Raw genomic sequence first — 20,802 nt, 5'->3', positions numbered from 1 at the left:
GACCTTAAAGGACCAAAGAAAGCATACTCAGAAATAAGATACTGTATCATCATTTTAAGATTGACCATTAATACACCTTGTTTTATTATGGTTAATTACTTTATATGAACAGTACACAGAGGATGAACAACATTGAGACAAAATAGGGAACGTTATGTGTGCTATCATATGATACATAATCAGCGTGTACTTGTATCACTGTTGCTGACATACACAACCATGTACAGTAACTAAAGGGTCAAAGGAAAACGAAGCACCGTTTCTCTCAGTATAAAAACAACCTCCGGTAAGCCATCCTTTGAAATGATGTAACACTTAGAAATACCCCCTCTTCCTCTTTGTAGGGAGTGCTGCTTTTCTTTCTCTGCCTCTCAATTTCCTGTCTCTTCAACATCGTCTCTCGACGGGTAAAGTCATTCCTACGGCACATTCGTTCAAAATGCAAAGAGAGTTCCAGGGCAGGCTTAATTCACGTAAGACAAAAACGCCAAATAGGAACACTCATTTTCCATCTTATAATATATTCTCCCATTAACTCCAACTGAATTTGACCCTGTAATCCTGACCCTTTACCCAGTAGAGGGGAGAGCGATGCCATCCTGGTCATACTCATCCTCATGGTATGGCAGGCCCGGGTGTACCCTCTGGTGGTGCACCCTCAGGTTGCCCCTGTGGGCGAACCGCTTGCCACACTCCTGGCAGACGAAGGGTCTCTTCCCCAGGTGGACATCTCTCTGGTGGGCCCGGAGATTCCCGCTGCGGGCAAAACGCTTCCCACACTGGGTGCAGCCAAACGGCCTCTCCCCTGTGTGGACGCGGGTGTGCACTGTGAGCTCCGATGGAGTCAGGAAGCTCTTGTCGCATACCAAGCAGGGGTACATCCGCACACCTGTGTGGCGCAGCAGGTGCCTGCGCTGGTGGGATGGGTAGCTGAAGCTCTTACCGCAGTACGGGCAGGTGTAGGGTCTTGCCCCGCTAAGTGTGTGTGCGTGACCGTGTGCATGTTTGTGAGCGTGTGTGTTGGGGTGTGGTCTGATTGGGTCCTTGGAAGCCAATGACCAGCGGTTCTGATGAACTAGGCCCCTCCCTCTGTCGTCTCTTGGTCTCAGGCCTCTCTGGGATTGGTTGGTTTGGTCCTGTGACTGTCGGGGCTCTCTCTGCTCTAGTACCTGGTCTGGGCTCTGGTTCAGGAAGCTAGGATCCTGAAGGTCTAGAGGAACCCCACTCGCCCAGGGGTCAAGCCCAGGAGACCTGTGGTCAGGTCTGGGGGAAAAATGTCCAACCCGGGGTTCTTGAAAGAAGGAAGCGGAGCTCTGGCTTTGAAGAGGTCTATGGTCTCCCTCCCAATGGGATACTAGCAAGAGATAGGAACAGAAATATTTAGAGAAACATCAAGAACAGAAGACAAAACATACAAACCAAATCTATAATTACTCTATGTTTGCAGACACAAGCCCAATGCAACAGAGGTTCACTTGATCTAAAGCACAAATGTGCGGATTGATAGGTTAAAGGTTAAAAGTCCTTACACTTTGCCTTGGTCCCTGGTGTATCAGACAGGGGGTCTCCCAGCCTCTGGCTCCCAGCAGCAGAGCTCCCCCCTGGCCCTTGTCCCTTCCCCTCCACAGGGGCAGGGTGGGACTCCCCAAACTGTGGAAGAGGGCAATGTTTAAGCTGAAGGAAGAAAGTAAAAAAGTTAATGTGGGGGCTAGCATCATTGCAGTGTTAAAAGCATTTGAATTAGTTAATCTTTGAAAATACAAGTCAACAATCTCAGTAACAAGACTGCAAGACAGACATTCTTATCATGTTAGAGAATGACTGTGACTGACCTCTTCTTTGACGGAAGTCCCCTCCAGCTCTGTCTCCTCCTTTTTCATCCTGGGCGGCTCCTTACACCCCCTGTCTTGGACCAGTGGGGGGGTCTCAGAGGCGGCATCTGACTCCCAGCTTGAACCTACACAGACGGAGCAGGACAGACAGTAGTTTAGTGTTAGTTTCAAAATAAATGTTCCTAAAATCAGTACAAGAGACACATCTGATTCTCTTACCAGGTCTAGGTTCAGACTGCTGCCTTGGGCTGTCATCTCCTCCTATTTCCCTTGCTGGTCCTTCTATCACATCCAGTAGGCCATCTTCTCCATCTCCTTCCTTCTTCAGCCTCCTCTCTGCCCGCTCCAGCCTCCCCCTCAGGGCTGTGATCTCCCCTCCTCTCTGCATCAGCTCTTCCTGCTGCTCACACAGACTGCTCTCGAAGATCTTGGCGATCTCACACACCGCCGCCGCCAGAAGAGAGTCCATGACGGTGGCTAGCTGGGCGTGGAAAGCATTCCTCACAGAGTCCAGCATTGTGGCGACAGTGGCGTCCCTTACCCCCTGCTCTGGAGGAACCAGGGGTAGATAGATAGGGCAGATGGTTACACCGAGACTCAAGGAGAGGAGGACTTCTGTGCTGTCAATCAGGTGGGGTGTGTTACCCAGGCGGGTGGTCACGAAGGTGGTCACGCAACAATATTTTAGAGAGATTTGACCCTCTGACATACAGTGATGTGGGAGTCAACCTGCGTCTGTCTCTTCGCCGCCACGATAATCTCGTTCTGAGCCAGTCTGAAGCATAACCAACTAGCCAACGTTAGCTACATAGCCAAGTAGCCAACACCCGTCCAGAATCTCTTCTCGTTAGACAGCTAACTTAGACCACTAACATCCAGCCTACATGCTAATAATAAAAGATGACACTAACCACAAAACAAGCACTGTGAAAGACTGCAACCAGGCGAATCAAGCTAATGTAGGATGGCTAAACAAGGTTAGCTCTGGATGTGAGGGTCAGCTAACGTTATCTAGCTAGCTTGTTAACAGAGATGTCTTAAACCTGTAAGAGCAACGTCTGCATGTAGCTACGGTGCTTGCTGTAGTAGCCGAGTCATTTGGAATTTGAGTGGACAACTCAAATTTGCAGAATTTAGAATTTTTCTATTGACTAAAATGGCTAGCGAAATCTATGGAAGCAAGCCATGTTGATTCTCAGTATCGCGATAGCGTGACTTCAGTTTCTCGTAGTTCATTAAACGGATGATGGGAGATGGATAACAGTGGAACCAGATGTGACCAGAGCGTGGAGCGATACTGCACATTGACAAAACAGAAACGACTCATCAACCTGAAGATCCAATGGCTTGAAATAATAATTAATGTCCAAGCAAACGGGGAACATTTCATATTTGTTATTGAGGTTTTTACTGTCAATGTTTGTGCAATCACAAACCTTCTTGTTTACCCAACCGTGGGACTAAACGGCTCTTTAAAAAAAGGTGTATTTTTCAAGTCAAACAATTTGTTTGACTATGATTGGTGTTAAATTCTAATTAAATTATTACATTAAATCATACTCTACCTAAACCACAATGTATTTATAAATGCATTGGTTTGTTATAAAAAATAAAGCGAATAAAATTATAAAAGTATAACTTTTTAATGTATATAAACAAAGTGCATATAAATCTAACAATTCAAAACGAATACAATCTGAACAACATAATAGAATATTGCAACATAACAACAAAAAAACATAACAATGTGCAAAACTGCAGCATCTAACTTAAAACATTAAACTGGTCCCTCTTTTCTCTCTCTTCTTTATTGCCATGTTATAATCAGCAGCACACAATAACGCTGACCATATTTTGCTTTTATGAGAGATTTGCATTCAGAAATGCAAGCTGCCTGACTTTCGAGGGCTGATGCGGTTTCTTCTCTCAGTAATTATTTGTCCCATTTTCGAGAAGACCCTCTCAGAGGGAACGGATGTGGCCACTATGCAGTCTCCCTGTCATGACTTTAGTAAGCCGTGGGTAGACAGAGGCCTTGTTCTTCCACCAGCTCTTCCACCTCCAAATAAGATCAGACATCCATTATGGCATCTGCTGAGGGGTTCCTTCGTGCTGCATCCCCAGTTGCTCTCTCGTCAAACAGCAGACGTTTGTGGCACTACTGCTGGTGCTTCTGCTCCATCTGATCCCTCTTCTTCCTGTTGCCCTGGTGCCTGAGCCAGCTGACTGCTGGGGCTGTCCCTCCCTGCTGCTGAGGTTATTCTTTGAAGAGCCTCATCAATCGCTCTGGCATCACTGAAGGATAACTTCTTAAACCTGGGGTCAAGTGCAACAGTTTCTGATAGCACGTGATTATATTCCATTCTGTGGAACTTTCTGTCCATTGATGAACATAAGGTGTCCATCAACTCTGTCACATGTCCTGTGGTCACATTTGCTTTTCTCTGGAGGCTAGCTGTGATTCGCTGCAGGCCCTTACACAGGAGTATCATTTTTGAGGCTGTCACATAGCTGAAAAGAGAGAACAGTAACTTATTAGTTCAGGTTCATGTTTTGTCTACTGCTACTACATTCGCATCTACTGCTCATGCACATATATAATACTGGATTAAATAATGATGTAGTAATAACTGCTTACTGTACCTCTCTCCACTAATATCCACAGTGACCTGCTCAAAGGGTTCCAGGACTCTGCACACCTCCTCCCATTCCTCTTGGGTCAGAGCATCAACAGGTGCATTGACAATGGCCATGGTAGAGATGATGGCATCCGTTGACTCAAGAAACCGCTTCAACATTTAGACCCACAGAGAGAGAACTGCTCCTTAAAGTAACTAACTTTGGCCTTCCGGATAGCCTGAGTGCACTTATTTCGCATTTGCCTGAACGAGAGCCAGTCAGCCTGAGTATGCGTGTGCTGAGCGTTTCGCCAAATGCAATTCTTGAGATGGAGGCTCGCTCATTAAAGTTTCTTTTAGCAAGTGTCTAAGACAAATCAGGACAGGTCATTTCATTGAGCAGCCACTATGGACATAAGCTGTAAAACGGTGATCACTAAGTTCATTAAAGAAAACACCAGACTGATACCTATCAGGATTATTTATGAGGATAACATCAAGGAGAGTAGCCATTTCTGGGTGTTTGGAGTCATACCTTGTGGGATTGGTAATAATCTGAGAAAGATTTAGGGAGTCCCATTGCTTTAGGACTTGGTCAGGTGGTTTACGCATGTCCCAATTCAGGTCACCTAGCAGGACAAATTCAGACTTAGTGTAAGGGGCCAGGAGAGAGCTTAGGGCAGGTAGGGTACAGGCTGGTGCTGATGGAGGACGATAACACCCAGAAATAGTCAACGAAAAGCTATTTGAAAGTTTAATGCTTAAAACCAGCCAATCAAATTGTTTGGGGACAGACTTTGTGGAGACAACCGAGCACTGAAGGTGATCCTTGGTAAAGACTGCCACTCCCCCACCTTCGGAAGATCTGTCTTGACGAAAAAGGTTATAACCAGAAAGTCTTTCTTAACCACGTCTCAGTAATGACCAACACATCTGGATTGGAGCTGTGAACCCACACTTTCAATTGGTCCATTTTAGGTAATAAGCTTCTAGTGTTAACGTGCAGAAAACTCAGGCTTTAATAAGAGCAGAAATCAGTGAAACAGATATCAGAGCACAAGTCAGAATTGGGGCTAGCTACAGTAGATGGGCCAGGGTGTACATGCACATTTCCAGATATTATCAACAGTAATACAATCAAGACATGACAGGGGACAGGAGAGCTCTGCAGTGCTGATTTATGACATCTGAATGTGCATCAGATGACAACAAGATCATAGTGTACAGCAATTTCATCAGGTAACATGAATACAAAGCCAGCGAGAGGTGATTAGAATAGGATGGGAGTCCAAAAGTCCATGTAACCAACAGAGATTGTGGGAACAAACACAGTCTGTCCTAGTGATGGTTCGGTCGCGAACGAGTCGGCTCTAAGAGCCAGCTCTTGTAGGTGAACGTTAGGAGCCGGCTTGCATATCAGAAGAGCCGAATCTATTTATTAAAATAAATAAAAAATTAAGATATGAATAACCAAAAGATTTAAATGACTAGAATTAACTAATTCAAAGAACAAAAATATATATATATACTATAGGCCTAAATGCTCAAGCGCACACACATTCGTTCTGACTGTCTGCTCAGACTAACAGCCTCCCCTGTTGTTCCTGTCAATCAGACACTGTCAGGGAAATTGCAAGATTATGTTATAATGCCTGTATTGCATTATAATGGTTGTTTTATTCGACAGAATATAGTATTCTGTTAACTATTGTGTGTGTGTGTTCTACTGAGGATGGGCCTCTATGAGAAAACACTGACAGAGGAGATTTACGTTGTATTTGGATGGTAAAACCTAAAGAGCATTCCAGAGAACATGAGTAATGCTTCGGCTCTATACCGTACCAGGAAGAGATGGTTCCAGTTTGGAGTCTCAACCTTGTGAACATTCTATGTATCTGTTGTTCGTCATGAAAATTGAAAGGTGTATCTTGGCTATAAAATACCTTTGTACTTTTGTTTTATCACTCTCAACGGATCATTACAAATTGTGAATCGTTGAAAGTCATTGCTATTGCAAAGCACTTATTAAAGATGTTGTTTAAGTATAACTCTGACTGGTGTGATAAGTTTGTCTCTCCTTATTTGATAGTAAAGAAATTAACCACCACAACACGCAGTGTCAACCAATTAACCAAAGATGCGTGAGGGAGGGCCGAGCCAACACACTCACAGTCACACACTTAGCAGTCGAGGAGAGAGAGGAAGGACAACTGTGAAAACAACAGCTGGAAAATGAGTAAGAAGCACAGTAGCATTTGGATGCATTTTAATAATGTAGACAATGTTAGAGCAGTGTAGAATTTGCCAAAACAAAATATCATATAAAGCTGGTTCTACTCACAACCTACACAGGCATATTCGAACTATGCACTCAACTGTGAAGCTAGCTGTAGCGGAGCTTCGAGAAACTAACGGGCCTGCTAGTGATAGTGGTGGAGCCAGTATCCACTCAGTCAAGTAGTCCTACTCCGCGACCCACAGCAACGCAGTCTTCTATGGACCAGTTTATGCCAAAGTCTATGTCTGTAGAAAAACAAGGCCAAATTGATATTGCATTGGCTAAAATGATTGCCACCAATTTCCAGCCATTTTCGATCGTGGAGGACAGAGGTTTTAGTAATTATAGCAATAGTCTAAATCCAATGTACACAATTCCAAGCAGGAAACCCCTTTTAAAATCACTTATTCCACAACTGTACAAGAGCACACAGGCTTCAGTGTGGGAAAGAGTCCAACAAGCTACTGCAGTTTGCCTTACCACTGACTGCTGGACATCAAGGGCAACCACTTCTTACATGTTGGTTACATGTCACTTCATTAAAGATTTTTCTAGTTATCTTCTGGACTGCTTTGAGTTCAGCGACAGACACACCTCAGAGAACTTGTCAGAAGAACTGTTGAGAGTGGCCAGAGAATGGCAAGTAGATGGAAAAGTGGTCTGTTGTGTTAGCAACAATGCAGCCAACATAACCAAAGCTATGGAAATGTTTAAATGGACCCATCATCTATGTCTTGCCCACACAATCAACCTGATTGTAAGATATACTCTAAAAGGTGATGAAGTCCACAGTGGACACTCCTGCCGTGATGTGTGTTTTGTCCTATATTTATTATTGAATTTTTATTCTGAATCCCAGCCTCCATCCCCATAGACCTTTTGCCAGGCAGTCAATAAGAATGTGTTCTTAACTGACTTGCCCAATTTGTAAGGCGCTCTGGATAAGAGCGTCTGCTAAATGACTTAAATGTAAATGTAAATAAAAGTAAATCACCACTTTAAAAAGAATCATTGTAATTCCTAAAAAGGTCACTAATAATCTTGGTAATCACTGAAAACCGTCATTGGAGTATGCATTTTGAATGCCTTATTAAAAAGATGCCAACCTCCGGTAATGTCCGATTTTATTTGTTTTTTTTTAAAAAGCAGTTGGAGCAAATGTATATCATCAGAAGAGATAAACATGAGTCTTCTCTGCCCTGTGACTTTCTTAACAGGGGGAATATACAGTACAATTCATGTTACATTTGTCATAATACAGAATATAAAATCAATAGACACATTTACATGGAACAAAAACAGAAAACATCAAACAAAAACCCCCAAGACTTTTAAAATAAAAATCGTCATAAACCACGGACTTAAAAAAAAAAAAAGTGATCAGCTGAGAACCTGCTGCCCACAAGACAACTGACTGATCACCATATCAAGTTGAGTTCTCTTTCTTCATCCTCTCTCAGCATCATGTTAGTTCACGGGGCACCGGGGTTGGGGTCAATTCCTTTTCCCTCAGTCAATGATTACAAAACTGTAACAAATGTATCTCCTGAATGTAATTGGAGTTGACCCCCGGCCCTACTGAATACTCAGGCATGGACAGTTTCATAGTGGATCCTAAAAGGTCATTACTGTTGTGGAAAGTCCCGCTACAGCGAGGACAGCGGGTTCTGTTTCTTGAACTGGTGAACTTGTTGCAAATGCCTTAAGTTCTGCCATTGTCTCTAATTGCTTCACACACTTCAGGCACAAGTACTTCTTTCCCGGGTGGGTGGACCTCAAGTGGCTGATCAAGACGGGATGGTAGCGGAATGTTTTGCCACACTTCGCAGCTCAGTGGTTTCTCAACTGTATGGATGCGGAAGTGTTGAACGAGGCTAATCTGTGAATTTAGCAGCATTTTACACACTGTGCATTGGAACAGGCCGTCTGGTTGCTGCTCTGCACCGTTTGCCATGGGTTCCTCAATAGGTGCAGTCCAGGAGAGGTCTCCGCTGCTCTCCTCACCCCCATACACATCCACATGGGCTTTACGCAAGTGTAATATCAGGAACTGCTTTACACGGAACCTCTGTCCACACTGGTTACAAGGGTATGGCCTCTCACCTGTGTGAATACGCCCATGGTCTCGCAGGGAATGTGCAGAAGTGTATTTCTTATGGCAAACGTAACAAGAATACACTTTTGGATGTGTGCCGCTTTCTTTGGGTGTGTCAGCTTTATTGTTTGGGGACACAGGTTTGTCTTTCGGGGAGAGAGGTTTAGCCTTGCTGGCAGAGAGAGGTTTGTTGTCACAGGAAGTAGGCGTGGCTCTGCTGGGGGAGAGGGGTTTCACATTGTGCTTGACTGAGTCTGACATTTCTTTGACGCTGGAGCAAGGTATGCTCTTCTCGTGGATGTTCCGCGTGTGCACACGAAGATCACTTGGGTACTGAAACTTTTTGGAACACTTAGGACATTTGTATGTCCCCTTGATTTTCACCTTTTTATGAGACCTCATGTGCACAGAAAGACCAAACTCACGGCCAAAGCCCTTCCCACAGTATTTGCATCTGAAACTCTTGTCAGTTCCACTGATTACCGCTTGTCCATCCGCATCGGGTTCCATTTTCAAATGCTTTCTTCTCCTTCCTACCTTCTTCACTATGTCACTCATTTTCCCATGACTCCCCTCACTGTGTTCGTTTTGTAAGTCACTATCTTTTCCTTGTCTTGTGTGGTGACTTAAGACATTGTTGTTTGATATGTTGTTGCTCTGGGGTTCCGGGTTGCTCTGGGGTTCCGGGTTTTCTTGTTCGAACATGCGCAGCAGACGACCATGGGTCTTCCTCAGCCCCTGGCCCCGACCGCGTCCCACTGAAACATGACCGTACCCTGACCCGGTCGCACTCAGTTCAGGTAAGTCTCTTAGCCGTCTGTTTAACAACCACTCTGCAGCCAACCCTGCAAAAGAGGAGCAAAAAGAGTGGAGTCAGTGATGCCCTGCACCAGGAGCCGAATTACAATTACGAGGGCCAAGGATGATTTACTCTTACCTTTTCGTGGAGGACTCCTGGCTAGAGCAGTCAGCAGGTGGTTATCAAAATCTTCAGCCTGCTAAAACACAGACTCATAATGAATATGATAAGAATATCATCAGTCTCTGATCGCAACCAATTACACCGCCAAACTACTAATAAAGCAGACATTTAACCTCATTCTAAACAGAAGCCACTTATTGTGTTCAGCCCATTGGCTACATTCGGGTGTGCATAATGACCGTCTGACTGATTCAGGTTTCCTACACCGGACCGGTCACTGACCTCTATTTTGATGTTAGGGATGCGCCATAGAGACACACTCAGTGGTCGCAGGTCCACACATGACCACTCATTTTCCTTTTTGATGTTTGAGGGCGGAATTAAGGAATCTTCTGACTGAAGGGGCTCGCACCAATCGGATACTGCATAGAAACCCAAAGGTAAAAATTGAATGAGAAACATAATAGAGCTCAGCTGACACCAACTGGGAGAGAAAACATGCATATCTACACAGTCAACAAGCCCTGAAATGATGTTGCTATTTGTCTATGCATTATCAACTTACCTTCCATCTCAGAAATTGCTGTCACGGAAGAGAGGTATTGTCCAGAGGTATTGTCCGGGTCCTCTCCTCCTTTTGCTCCCTCCTTCAACCTCTTCTCTGCCTGCTTCAGCTTCTCCATCAATGCAGAGATCTCGTCTCCTTTCTGTGTCAACTCCTCCTGCTGCTCATTCAGACTGCCCTCAAAGATCTTGGCAATCTCACACACGGCAGCTGTGAGCAGGGAGTCCATGACAGAGGACAGCTGCACCCTGAAGGCCTTCTGCACCTTCTCCGACATTTCTGGTTTAAGTGGCTCCGCCTCCACCTGACTCAGGTCCGTGTGAAGTCACCCAGCTGCACCAGCTGGAAGCTCAAATGTCAATAAAGAAGAATCATGTCAAGGCAACAGGCAAGGTGGTATAGTTAGTTACATGCGGTAGACCAACGCTGTAATGTATTCAAGGGAAAGTATTTGGGTTGTTTATTTAACCAAATAAAATCGGTAGATAAAGCTGTTTCAAACTAAAAAGACAGATGCTCAGTAATAGTCGACTAGTGATCAAAGCGGTCTTGCAGCAGGTGCTAGTAATGGGATGTTTTTGTCATCTTGCTACAAACTTAATACTTTTTATGTAACATTCAAGTAACTTACTCGACCCCGATAAAGACATTGTGGGCTAACTAGCATAAACGATGTAAGATGCCATGTCACAATCGCTAGCTATCTAGTTAACTGTATAGAATACCTCTATACTTGCATGGTATACGGTTTATAAGGTTTCCATCATTCACAAAGCTGTATGCATTGCTTACAGACGAGCAAATTCAACACAACATGCTGGAATATGCAGTTAGAGGATCCGCGCGCGAAAAGTAAACATGTTAGCGAAGACTTCGTCACATTGATGGCTATAACGGACAACACAAACCTGCAAAATCAGCGGTCCCTAAAACAACGGACTCCGTTGACTTTGTCGTTGTGTGTATCTTCAACGTATGTAGACTGCAATATCAATATTTACTGTTGTTGAACTGTCCGCTGAAATGCAAACCCTACTCGACCAGCCACCATTTTTCCATGTGGACTTTCTCCAGTCGGCGATCTATCCTCGCGATTTTACCTAGGGATTTCGATGTTGCGTTGGCAGACCGCAATTAGGGGCGTTTTCTGATATAGGCGTTTCTTGTTATCAAGTTGACACCCATTGATGCTCGCCATTGGTCTGTGGCTTGTTTGCCGGGGATAATGGTTGTTGACAACTGTAGCGTTGTGACTAAGCCTAACCATTTTCCTAACCTGCCTTGTGAATTATCCTAACCCGTTATGTAAACAAATCCTCTGTGTCAAGAAACCATCAGTCTCATAACACCAGAACTGTCCAATGGCAGGTATCAACATTGTAGTCTGCATTAAACCATTAGTCCTGCTAAATAGGTCCTAGCTCTGGCACAACCAAAAATGGACAGCCCTTTACCTCTATGACACAGATCTAGGGTCAGTTTTGCTTTTCACTTCCTATAATCACTGCTCAGGATGGGGTTAGGTTTAGTTTATCCTAAATCACTGGTTAGAGGCAACTTAAATCTAGAGACTCTCCACAAAACAGAAGGAAATTTCTAAATGTATTTACCAGAATGTGAACAGTAAGAAGTCTTTGATTCATAGTGCATTTGTAACAGTCAACAACAATGTTTGACCATTCACTTAATCCATTTAAGAAATAATGACAATTCAGTTCATTTATCATTTTTATTCACATACACTTGTTTAGCCTCTCCTTTTGGGGGATGGCGGGGGGTAAATCTACCCCCCTGTAATTTTCTGGAGCGAGCCGACTTTGGCTCAACGCCCTTAAGGCGATTGTCATCTAAGGTTATCTGACAGAGTCGGACGATCTGGGTCAACCTCGAGCAACGCCACCTGGGAGGGAGCACATGATAGGTGAACTTGTCTTCAGCATCACTTTCCTCGTCCGACATGAAGTTGGGGTCTGCTCCAACCAGGAAGTCCAGATCTTCTGGGGCGAGGAGCTCTCCTCCCACCTTTACTCTCTTCTGGAAGAGCTGAAATTTTACAGAGAAAGGACTTGAATAAGCAGCAATACATTTGCCTGGGTACCAGTCTCTTTAGATAATCCACTCCCTGTACTCCATGTCATGTGCCAAAGAGCCTGGCCTTTCCGCCATCTTCAAATATGAACATTCTATCATTAATGAGCTCTAAAAGAACATAGGATTTGATCCTGACTCAAGCACCCTCACAGCTATCCTCCAATCACAACGACTATACAAATTATGGAACTAAAACTTTTTTTCTTCAAGTATCCGGTTGAGAAGCAACCGTGGTTGGGGTAGCCAGGAGGAAAGGATGGCCAGCCGTAGAGAAATGCTTATTGAAATGTTCGATTATCATGGATTTATCGGTGGTGACCGTGTCGTCTAGCCTCAGTGCAGTGAGCAGCTGGGAGGAGGTGCTCTTGTTTTCCATGGACTTTAGTGTCCCAAAACTTTTTGGAGTTAGAGCTACAGGATGCAAATTTCTGTTTAAAAAAGCTAGCCGTTGCTTTCCTGACTGATTGTGTGTTGGTTCCTGACTTTCCTGAACAGTTGCATTTCGCAGGGACTATTCGATGCTATTGCAGTCCGCCACAGGATGTTTTTGTGCTGGTCAAGGGCAGTCTGGTCTGGAGTGAACCAAGGGCTATATCTGTTATTAGTTCTACATTTTTTGAAAGGGGCATGCTTATTTAAGATGGTGAGGAAATTACCTTTAAAGAACGACCAGGCATCCTCGACTGACGGGATGAGGTCAATATCCTTCCAGGATACCTGGGCCAGGGCGATTAGAAAGGCCTGCTCGCAGAAGTGTCTTAGGGAGCGTTTGACAGTGATAAGGGGTGGTCGTTTGACCGCGGACCCATAGCGGACGTAGGCAATGAGGCAGTGATTGCTGAGATCCTGATTGAAAACAGCAGAGGTGTATTTGGAGGGCAAGTTGGTCAGGATAATATCTATGAGGGTGCCCATGTTTACGGATTTAGGGTTGTACCTGGTGGTTTCCTTGATAATTTGTGTGAGATTGAGGGCATCTAGTTTAGATTGTAGGACTGCTGGGGTGTTAAGCATATCCCAGTTTAGGTCACCTAACAGAACGAACTCTGAATATAGATGGGGGCAATCAATTCACATATGGTGTCCAGGGCACAGCTGGGAGCTGAGGGGGGGGGGGTCTATAACATGCGGCAACAGTGAGAGACTTATTTCTGGAGAGATTCATTTTTAAAATTATAAGCTCAAACTGTTTGGGCATAGACCTAGAAAGTATGACAGAACTTTGCAGGCTCTCTCTGCTGTAGATTGCAACTCCTCCCCTTTTGGCAGTTCTATCTTGACGGAAAATGTTGTAGTCGGGTATGGAAATCTCAGAATCTTTGGTGGCCTTCCTAAGCCAGGATTCAGCCACGGCAAGGACATCGGGGTTGATGGAGTGTGCTAAAGCAGTGAGTAAAACAAACTTTAACATGCATGAAACCAAGGCTTTTTCGATTACAGAAGTCAACTAATGAGAGTGCCTTTTGGACACGCAGGGCCTGGGATAGCCTCCACATCACCCGAGAAACAGAGGAGTAGTAGGATGGGGTACGGCTAAAGACTAGCAAAACTGGTCGTCTGATGCGTTGGGGACAGAGAATAAAAGGAGCAGATTTCTGGGCGTGGTAGAATAGATTCAGGGCTTAATGTGCAGACAGTTCACCCAAAATACAAAATTACATATTGGTTTCCTTACCCTGTAAGCAGTCTATAGGCAAGGTATGACAGCAATCCATGCTTTGGTTAAGTTTCCCTGGAACTATTCCACATGCTAATGTTTTAGCATTTGTGGCACAAATCCCATTCAAGTTTACAACCACCAATGAGCAACTCCAGCGCATATTTAGGGTGCGTTCATAAATTGCCTCAAGCGTGTCAGAGTGTGCTCTGGGTCTTTGTAAATTCAGAGTGTTGTCAGATTGTCCTAAATTCTGAATGTTTACATCTTGGAGCATTTAGAGCGCACACCGGATGCTGTGGCCGAGGAGTAGGGTTGAGCCGAGCGACCTGATCTCACAATGGCTTTCCAGCACCCAAGCTAACTGGCTAAAGTTTGCTAGCTATTTCCAGACACAAATGAGGGAACACCGCACTCTGACCATTTGACTCGCCCTGGCAGAGCCTGCTTAGGCTGTTTTTATGTTATCTAGAGTGTTAGTGACTGTAACTGAGCTTCTGGCAACAGTTAGCTAAAGAGACTGGTACTCAGACTAGCAATACATAACTTATTGGTGAAATTGTGAGTACAGACATTGTGTGTATATATAAGCTTTCAACGTGAATAATATCCTGCATGAAAAATTCAAATTCCAGTTAAATGCACAATAAAATGTTCTTATGTCTGAGTGATGTGTGATTATATTGAGTGGTGTTGTGTGTTACTGATAACATACCCTGCTCCGCCTGCTGGTGAGGATTTTCTTCTTCTTGATGACCGCCACACTGCCCTCCAGTTCAATCTTCCCTTGAGCCTTCCAGTACTCATAAGCCCTGTTGCATGCCTCTATGGAAAGGGAAAATGGTTATATTAAAATAGTGTGGATGTGATACAACGTGATAAGTTGTTGTATGTTATGGAGCGATTTCAGGGCCAACATAAATTGTATTTGAATTGCAAACATTTGAATTTAATATTTGTAATGCACAAATTCAATAATTGCATTCATAAATTGAACTTGTATTTCCTCCTGATTTGAAACTGAATTGAGTGAATATTGCATTCATTTTTCAAATTCAATTTCAACTTAATTCAGTATTCAAATTCAATATTTATATTTGTTTAAATATGGTACAATCATTTCAAAGTTTCATATATTCAACTTCACAGATGCATTCAGATTCAGTTTTCAAATTCGGTTCTTTAATTCAGATTCAAAACCAGAGACAACATCCTGGTACTTTGCCAGCCAGGATAAGCAGGGGAGAACAGAAATAATTAAACACTCACTGTGGTAAATGGAAGCTTCTGCCGGTGTCTGAAGCCAATGTGGTATGTTGAATTTATTTTGGTCCTATGAATTTGGCTCGAGCACTCAAATCGTTTCGGATATATACTACATGACCAAATGTATGTGGACATCTGCTCGTCAAACATCTCATTCCAAAATCATGGGCATTAATATGGAGTTAGTCCCTCTGCTGCTATAACAGCCTCCACTCTTCTGGGAAAGCTTTCCACTAGATGTTGGAACACATTGCAGTCAGCGTTCCAATTCATCCCAAAGGTGTTTGATGGGGTTGAGGTCAGAGCTCTGTGCAGGCTAGTCAAGTTCTTCCACATCGATTTCGACAAACCATTTCTGTATGGACCTCGCTTTCTGCACGGGGACATTGTCGTGCTGAAACAGGAAAGGGCCTTCCCCAAACTGTTGCCACAAAGTTAGAAGCACAGAACCGTCTAGAATGTTATTGTATGCTGTAGCGTTAAGATTTCCCTTCACTAGAACGATGTAAAACAGCCCCAGGCCATTATTCCTCCTCCACCAAACTTTACAGTTGGCACTATGCAGTCGGGCAGGTGGTGTTCTCCTGGTATCCGCCAAACCATGATTCATCCGTTGGACTGCCAGATGGTGAAACGTGATCACCCCAGAGAATGCATTTCCACTGGCGGCAAGCTTTACACCACTCCAGCCGATGCTTAGCATTGTGCATGGTGATGTTAGGCTTGTGTGCAGCTGGTCAGCCATGGAAACCCATTTCTTGAAGCTCCAACAAACAGTTTTTGTGCTGACCTTGCATCCAGAGGCAGTTTGGAACTCGGTAATGAGTGCTGCAACTGAGCCCAGACAATATTTAAGCGCTACGCGCTTCAGCACTCGGCTGCCCCGTTCTGTGAGCTTGTGTGGTCTGCCACTTCGCGGCCTAGCCATTGTTTCTCCTAGATGTTTCCATTTCACAATAACAGCACTTGAGTTGACCAGGGCAGTTCTAGTGGGGAAGAAATTTGACGAACTGACTCGTTGGAAAGGTGGCATCCGATGACTCAGGACCTCTACAATAGTATGGTGGGTTGGAACACTTCAGGAAGGAAGTCACGTGTGCTTGCGAGACAGAAGTTCTGAGTTCGAGATGAACCGGGGGGGAAGCGGTACTCGTTAAGCAACATGTCGTCCTTTACATCAACTTCCTGAACTTATCCCTATAAGCGTTTAGTTAAGTGGGCTAACAGTGTTGTGACATGAAGGAGATCTGGTTCGATCCCAGTCAGTCGCAAGATTAAATAGGGAATGGAACGGCTATCCTTAGAAGGGCTATGACAGGGCAATTCAAATGTATTTTTAAGTGGACCAAATTGTGTTTTTGTGGTACTCGCTTCTAACGCGGCCTGTGATCATCATAGATGGGAACAGAAGGCACAACCATATTTCAGAGTCTTAACTTTCAGGAATGGGGTCATAATAGTTTAAATTAAGGCCAAAACGGTTCAAATGCTAGAGCCAAATTCATAGGAAGAAAATCAATTCAACATGCCACATTGACTTCAGAAACTGCCAGACTCTTCTGTTTACCACAGTGAGGGTTTAATTCTATATTTTCTCCTCTACTTTTCCTGCCTTGCAAAGAACCAGGATGTTGTCTCTGGTTTTGAATCTGAATTTAAAAATAACTGAATTTGGATGCAGTTGAATATATGAAACTTTGATAAACTTGAAATGAGAGTTTGCAATCATTGTCTGTGTATCAAGTTTACAAATCTATCATATTGAAACAATATGTTTGTCCCATGTTTCATGAGCTGAAATAAAGAAAATAACAGAAATGTTCCATACTAACAAAAAGCGTATTTCTCAAAAATGTTGGGCACAATTTGTGTATATCCCTGTTGGTGAGCATTTCTCCTTTGCCAATACAATCCATCCACCTGAAGCTGAGTAAACAGCATGATCATTACACAGGTGCACCTTGCACTGGGGACAACAAAAAGGCCACTTAAAAATGTGGTTTTGTCACACAACACAATGCCACGGATGTCTCAAGTTTTCATAGAGCGTGTAATTGGCATGCTGACTGCAGGGATGTCCACCAGAGCATTGTATGTTTATTTCTCTACCATAAGCGGCCTCCAACGTCGTTTTAGAGAATTTGGCAATACGTCCAACCGGCCTCACAACCACTATGAGATCCATAGATGAGGGCCTAATGCATTTATTTCAATTGACTAATTTCCTTATATGAACTAACTCAGTAAAATATTAGAAATTGTTGCGTATATTTTTTTGTTCAGTGTAATTATTGAATTTGAATATTGAATTAAATTGACATTTTAAACGGAATGCAATATTCAATTAATTCATTTTCAAATCATGAAATACCTGGAAGGCTGCTGCAGCAGGAGACGACATTACATACTAACAATATATTTTTGAAGAGATATGGATTCTTTACATTGTTACATTCTGTAAATCTATACCATACGGTAGCTACTAAAGCTAAGACTCACTTCTGATGAGGCTGTCGGGACCCCAGTTTTTGCCTCCATCCTTTACAATCTGCATCACTGCTTTGGTCACCTCCTCGTTGTGAGGGGACCTGAAGCTGAAAAACCATAATGTTGTGATTATTGAAAGAAATACGAGTGTGATGATCATGTAATAAACTTGACTATACTATATGAAATCAAAACATCCCAAAAGTGCAAACCCCACCCACTTGACACTCTAGACAGGATAAGCAAAGTTTCAAATTGAATTTTGAACCCACGTCTGCAATGGTGCAACCAACTGAAAAAAAACCCATGGAATATTTAAAGGGATAGTTCACCCAAAATACAAAATTACATATTGGTTTCCTTACCCTGTAAGCAGTCTATAGGCAAGGTATGACAGCAATCCATGCTTTGGTTAAGTTTCCCTGGAACTATTCCACATGCTAATGTTTTAGCATTTGTGGCACAAATCCCATTCAAGTCATGGGACGATATTAGCATATTTCACACATGTCCAATCATACGAAATTATCTAAAATTGTTTGTGAACATGATGCGCGAAAAATACTAATACCGGTCCCATGACTTGTATGGGATTTGTGCCACAAATGCTAAAATGTTAGCATGGGAGGCAGTGCCAGGGAAACTAAACCAAAGCATGTATTGCCATCATACCTTGTCCATAGACTGCTTACAGGGTGAGGAAACCAATGTAATTTTGTAATTTGGGTACAATATCCCTGTAAGTATAAATCAAACTAAGAAACCAAGCAGCTTTTCAAAGAGCAGTATCACTACAGCCTTGTTAATAAAGTGCATACCAGTCATTTGGGCCGAATCTCCATTTTAGATCTTCCCCAAGCTGCTTATGGGCCTGTCTTACTGATGCCTATTAGGAATAAAGAAATACACAGTAAGTTAACTGACCAAGTGGAGATTGGAGAGGCTAACAAACCTAAGTGTATAGCTAGCTACTTTGCTTTACAACAAACTCTGGCCGGTGTGTAAGATGTTTCAGCTAATTTCAAACTCACTAATAATGCCAGTGGAATAATCCTTCCAGTTCTTGATGTAACAGGAACTGGCGCAGCGTAATCTTCATTATCTTGGACTCCCTTCGTCAGTTTTGCCTTGGAAATGGTACAGATGCCCCTGGAAAATATAAAAAACAGGAACAGTGTGAGTTAACCTTTGCTAACTAGCAAGCAAACTAATTCTCCCTGGTACACGAGTACTCCAAAACATGTTGTCCAATGTTACCTTGAATGGATTTGTTCATGTTTTTTCAGGTCCGCTCTAGCGATAAATCTTTTCCCACAGTCCGTGCACTGGTAAGGCCTCTCTCCGGTGTGATAGGCCCTGTGTCTCTTCAAGACGCTCTGATGGCTGAAGCTCTTCCCACACTGAGAGCAGCTGTACGGCCTCTCCCTCGTGTGGCACTGCATATGGATTCTCAGGTGGCACATGGACTCAGGGAGGCCCATAGAGCTCTCTATCCCCTGGGCTGGTATTACTGACCCTGGGTGTGAAGGCTGCTCCTCACTGGTCCATGGTGTTGATAGAGGCTGGGGCTCACTGGCCCATGGTGCAGACAAACCAAGGTCACTATGGGGGGCATCGGTGTATGGGATTGTTAGGCTTACCATATCCCCCCAGTCTCCCTGTGCATCGGCCTCCTCTTTGACATGGACCTCCTGGGCCTCCCTCAGAGCAACGAGCCCCTCTGACTGGAGAATCTCCTCTTGTTTAATACCATAACCCTCTGCTGCTGAGGAAATACCAGAACCAGTGATAGTATTCATGATGTGCATGTCAGACTATACAGATTACAGCTCTGTTACCTCTGTCTAAACTATCAACATGGTATAACCATGGTAATTAGACAGATGAATACCTAATCAATCCCAGAGGGGAAATTCAGTTGTGAAAAAACACTCACCTGACAAAGCCTCTACTTTCTCCTCAGTGTCTCCAGCACAACCACATCTCACACACATCCCCCTCCACTCCTCCTCTCTGTCCCTCCATCTCTGCAGCCTCTCCTTCAAGACGTCCACTTCCTGTTTGCTCCGTGTCACTTCCTCCAGGAAGCCATCCTTCACCAATAGAGTGATTTCATGCATGGCAGTTTTGAGGACTGTTTCCATGACGCCACTGAGCTGGTACTGGAAGTTGATGATGGCCTCAGACATAGCTGCAACAACATCAACTCAACACTGGCAAATCAATCCCACTTCCCTTATTGGTACCAGTCCCAGAGTACAGACAGTCTTCTTTGGCTGAGCTTCCTACCGTTGTTTCCCAGTTTGGGTCACTATACTGAAAAGACTTGGATTTCGCCTCCTCCAGATCACACCACTGCCCAGAGTCAGGAATCTTCCTCCAAGAAACAAGGGCAAGCTGTCAAATACACCAAATGTGGTCTTGATATGCCCCAAATATCTTTCCAGTATAGGAAGCTCACTTACCAATGATTTAGCCCAGCAACATGCGTGTAACTAACAAATTAATGAACCCATACATCCCTTTTTGCCTGTGATTAGGCGTACCAAATAATGCATTTCTCAAGCTTGCTAGCTGCTTAGCTAAGCTAACTTAATAACCAATGACTGTATATGAACAGTGTAGTAACAACTTTCCAACCATTTGACTCAAATCTAAAATATTATTACCACTTCCTAGACGTTGGTTGTTGTTGTTGTGCGTCAACAAATCAGCTAGTTACAAACGTCAAACGTCTCATAGCCTGTAGTACAGACGTAACAAAGCCAGGTACTAGCTAACATAATAAGCTAACAGCTAACTAGCTGAGGAGAGATCCTGCGGCTCCACCTCCCGATCTGTGGCATCGAGGTGATCATACTGCCAATACAATTGCGCAGAACTCCTAAATCTTTTTGTTGAAATCTCGTCTAGAATCTTTGGAATTCAACATATTCTCTGAGACAACTGTCTGAAGCGCTGTATCAAATGTATTTATTTGCCTGAGTATGA

At 43.7% G+C, this 20,802-nt stretch overlaps 3 protein-coding genes across 7 annotated transcripts; all 3 read right to left on the bottom strand.

Moving 5' to 3' along the window:
* Positions 1–60: 60 nt before the first annotated feature.
* LOC115131146 (zinc finger protein 467-like) lies at positions 61–3,062 on the bottom strand. Of its 2 annotated transcripts, none has more exons than XM_029662740.2 (4): positions 2,052–3,062; positions 1,833–1,957; positions 1,530–1,650; positions 61–1,354 (listed from the first exon to the last, which is right to left on the bottom strand). In XM_029662740.2, the coding sequence occupies exons 1-4, from the start codon at positions 2,539–2,541 to the stop codon at positions 570–572; spliced, it is 1,521 nt and encodes a 506-aa protein (XP_029518600.1). In that variant the 5' UTR covers positions 2,542–3,062; the 3' UTR covers positions 61–569. The 2 variants fall into 2 exon arrangements, with proteins under 2 accessions (XP_029518600.1, XP_029518599.1); XM_029662739.2 differs by having other exon boundaries at positions 1,530–1,674; positions 2,052–3,059.
* A 4,773-nt stretch (positions 3,063–7,835) lies between these two features.
* LOC115130549 (zinc finger protein 485-like) lies at positions 7,836–11,440 on the bottom strand. 3 transcript variants are annotated; one of them, XM_065019620.1, is made up of 5 exons: positions 11,219–11,440; positions 10,311–10,659; positions 10,028–10,167; positions 9,761–9,818; positions 7,836–9,668 (listed from the first exon to the last, which is right to left on the bottom strand). In XM_065019620.1, exons 2-5 carry the CDS (start codon positions 10,585–10,587, stop codon positions 8,431–8,433), a joined length of 1,713 nt encoding a protein of 570 aa, XP_064875692.1. In that variant the 5' UTR covers positions 10,588–10,659; positions 11,219–11,440; the 3' UTR covers positions 7,836–8,430. The 3 variants fall into 3 exon arrangements, with proteins under 3 accessions (XP_064875692.1, XP_029517668.1, XP_029517667.1); XM_029661808.2 differs by having other exon boundaries at positions 9,761–9,821; positions 10,311–10,652; positions 11,219–11,439; XM_029661807.2 differs by having other exon boundaries at positions 9,761–9,821; positions 11,219–11,438.
* A 585-nt stretch (positions 11,441–12,025) lies between these two features.
* On the bottom strand, positions 12,026–20,646 carry LOC115130550 (zinc finger protein ZIPIC-like). 2 transcript variants are annotated; one of them, XM_029661811.2, is made up of 8 exons: positions 20,277–20,646; positions 19,748–20,184; positions 19,069–19,576; positions 18,843–18,960; positions 18,630–18,697; positions 17,824–17,918; positions 14,774–14,883; positions 12,026–12,353 (listed from the first exon to the last, which is right to left on the bottom strand). In XM_029661811.2, the coding sequence occupies exons 2-8, from the start codon at positions 19,998–20,000 to the stop codon at positions 12,027–12,029; spliced, it is 1,479 nt and encodes a 492-aa protein (XP_029517671.1). In that variant the 5' UTR covers positions 20,001–20,184; positions 20,277–20,646; the 3' UTR covers position 12,026. The 2 variants fall into 2 exon arrangements, with proteins under 2 accessions (XP_029517671.1, XP_029517673.1); XM_029661813.2 differs by having other exon boundaries at positions 19,069–19,573; positions 19,748–20,645.
* Positions 20,647–20,802: the final 156 nt, after the last annotated feature.

The sequence above is a fragment of the Oncorhynchus nerka genome, linkage group LG6 (genome assembly GCF_034236695.1).
Source record: "Oncorhynchus nerka isolate Pitt River linkage group LG6, Oner_Uvic_2.0, whole genome shotgun sequence".
In the NCBI taxonomy this organism is placed as follows: domain Eukaryota; kingdom Metazoa; phylum Chordata; class Actinopteri; order Salmoniformes; family Salmonidae; genus Oncorhynchus; species Oncorhynchus nerka.
The sequence above is the reverse complement of the archived record's forward strand: the minus strand, read 5'-3'. Positions and strand labels throughout refer to the sequence as shown.

Bases quoted from the DNA above. Each gene is read 5' to 3' on its own strand.
- LOC115130550 (XM_029661811.2), bottom strand. From the start codon at position 20,000: ATGTCTGAGGCCATCATCAACTTCCAGTACCAGCTCAGTGGCGTCATG. The intron at 19,577-19,747 runs GTGAGTGTTTTT...GTATTTCCTCAG, and splicing joins GAAAGTAGAGGCTTTGTCAG to CAGCAGAGGGTTATGGTATT. The intron at 12,354-14,773 runs GTATGTTATCAG...GTAAAATTTCAG, and splicing joins TCACCAGCAGGCGGAGCAGG to CTCTTCCAGAAGAGAGTAAA.
- LOC115130549 (XM_029661808.2), bottom strand. From the start codon at position 10,587: ATGTCGGAGAAGGTGCAGAAGGCCTTCAGGGTGCAGCTGTCCTCTGTC. The intron at 10,168-10,310 runs GTAAGTTGATAA...GTTTCTATGCAG, and splicing joins AGCAATTTCTGAGATGGAAG to TATCCGATTGGTGCGAGCCC. The intron at 9,669-9,760 runs GTAAGAGTAAAT...CCTCTTTTGCAG, and splicing joins CAGGAGTCCTCCACGAAAAG to GGTTGGCTGCAGAGTGGTTG.
- LOC115131146 (XM_029662739.2), bottom strand. From the start codon at position 2,541: ATGTCAGAGGGTCAAATCTCTCTAAAATATTGTTGCGTGACCACCTTC. The intron at 1,958-2,051 runs GTAAGAGAATCA...CCGTCTGTGTAG, and splicing joins GCAGTCTGAACCTAGACCTG to GTTCAAGCTGGGAGTCAGAT. The intron at 1,355-1,529 runs GTAAGGACTTTT...ATCTCTTGCTAG, and splicing joins ACCAGGGACCAAGGCAAAGT to TATCCCATTGGGAGGGAGAC.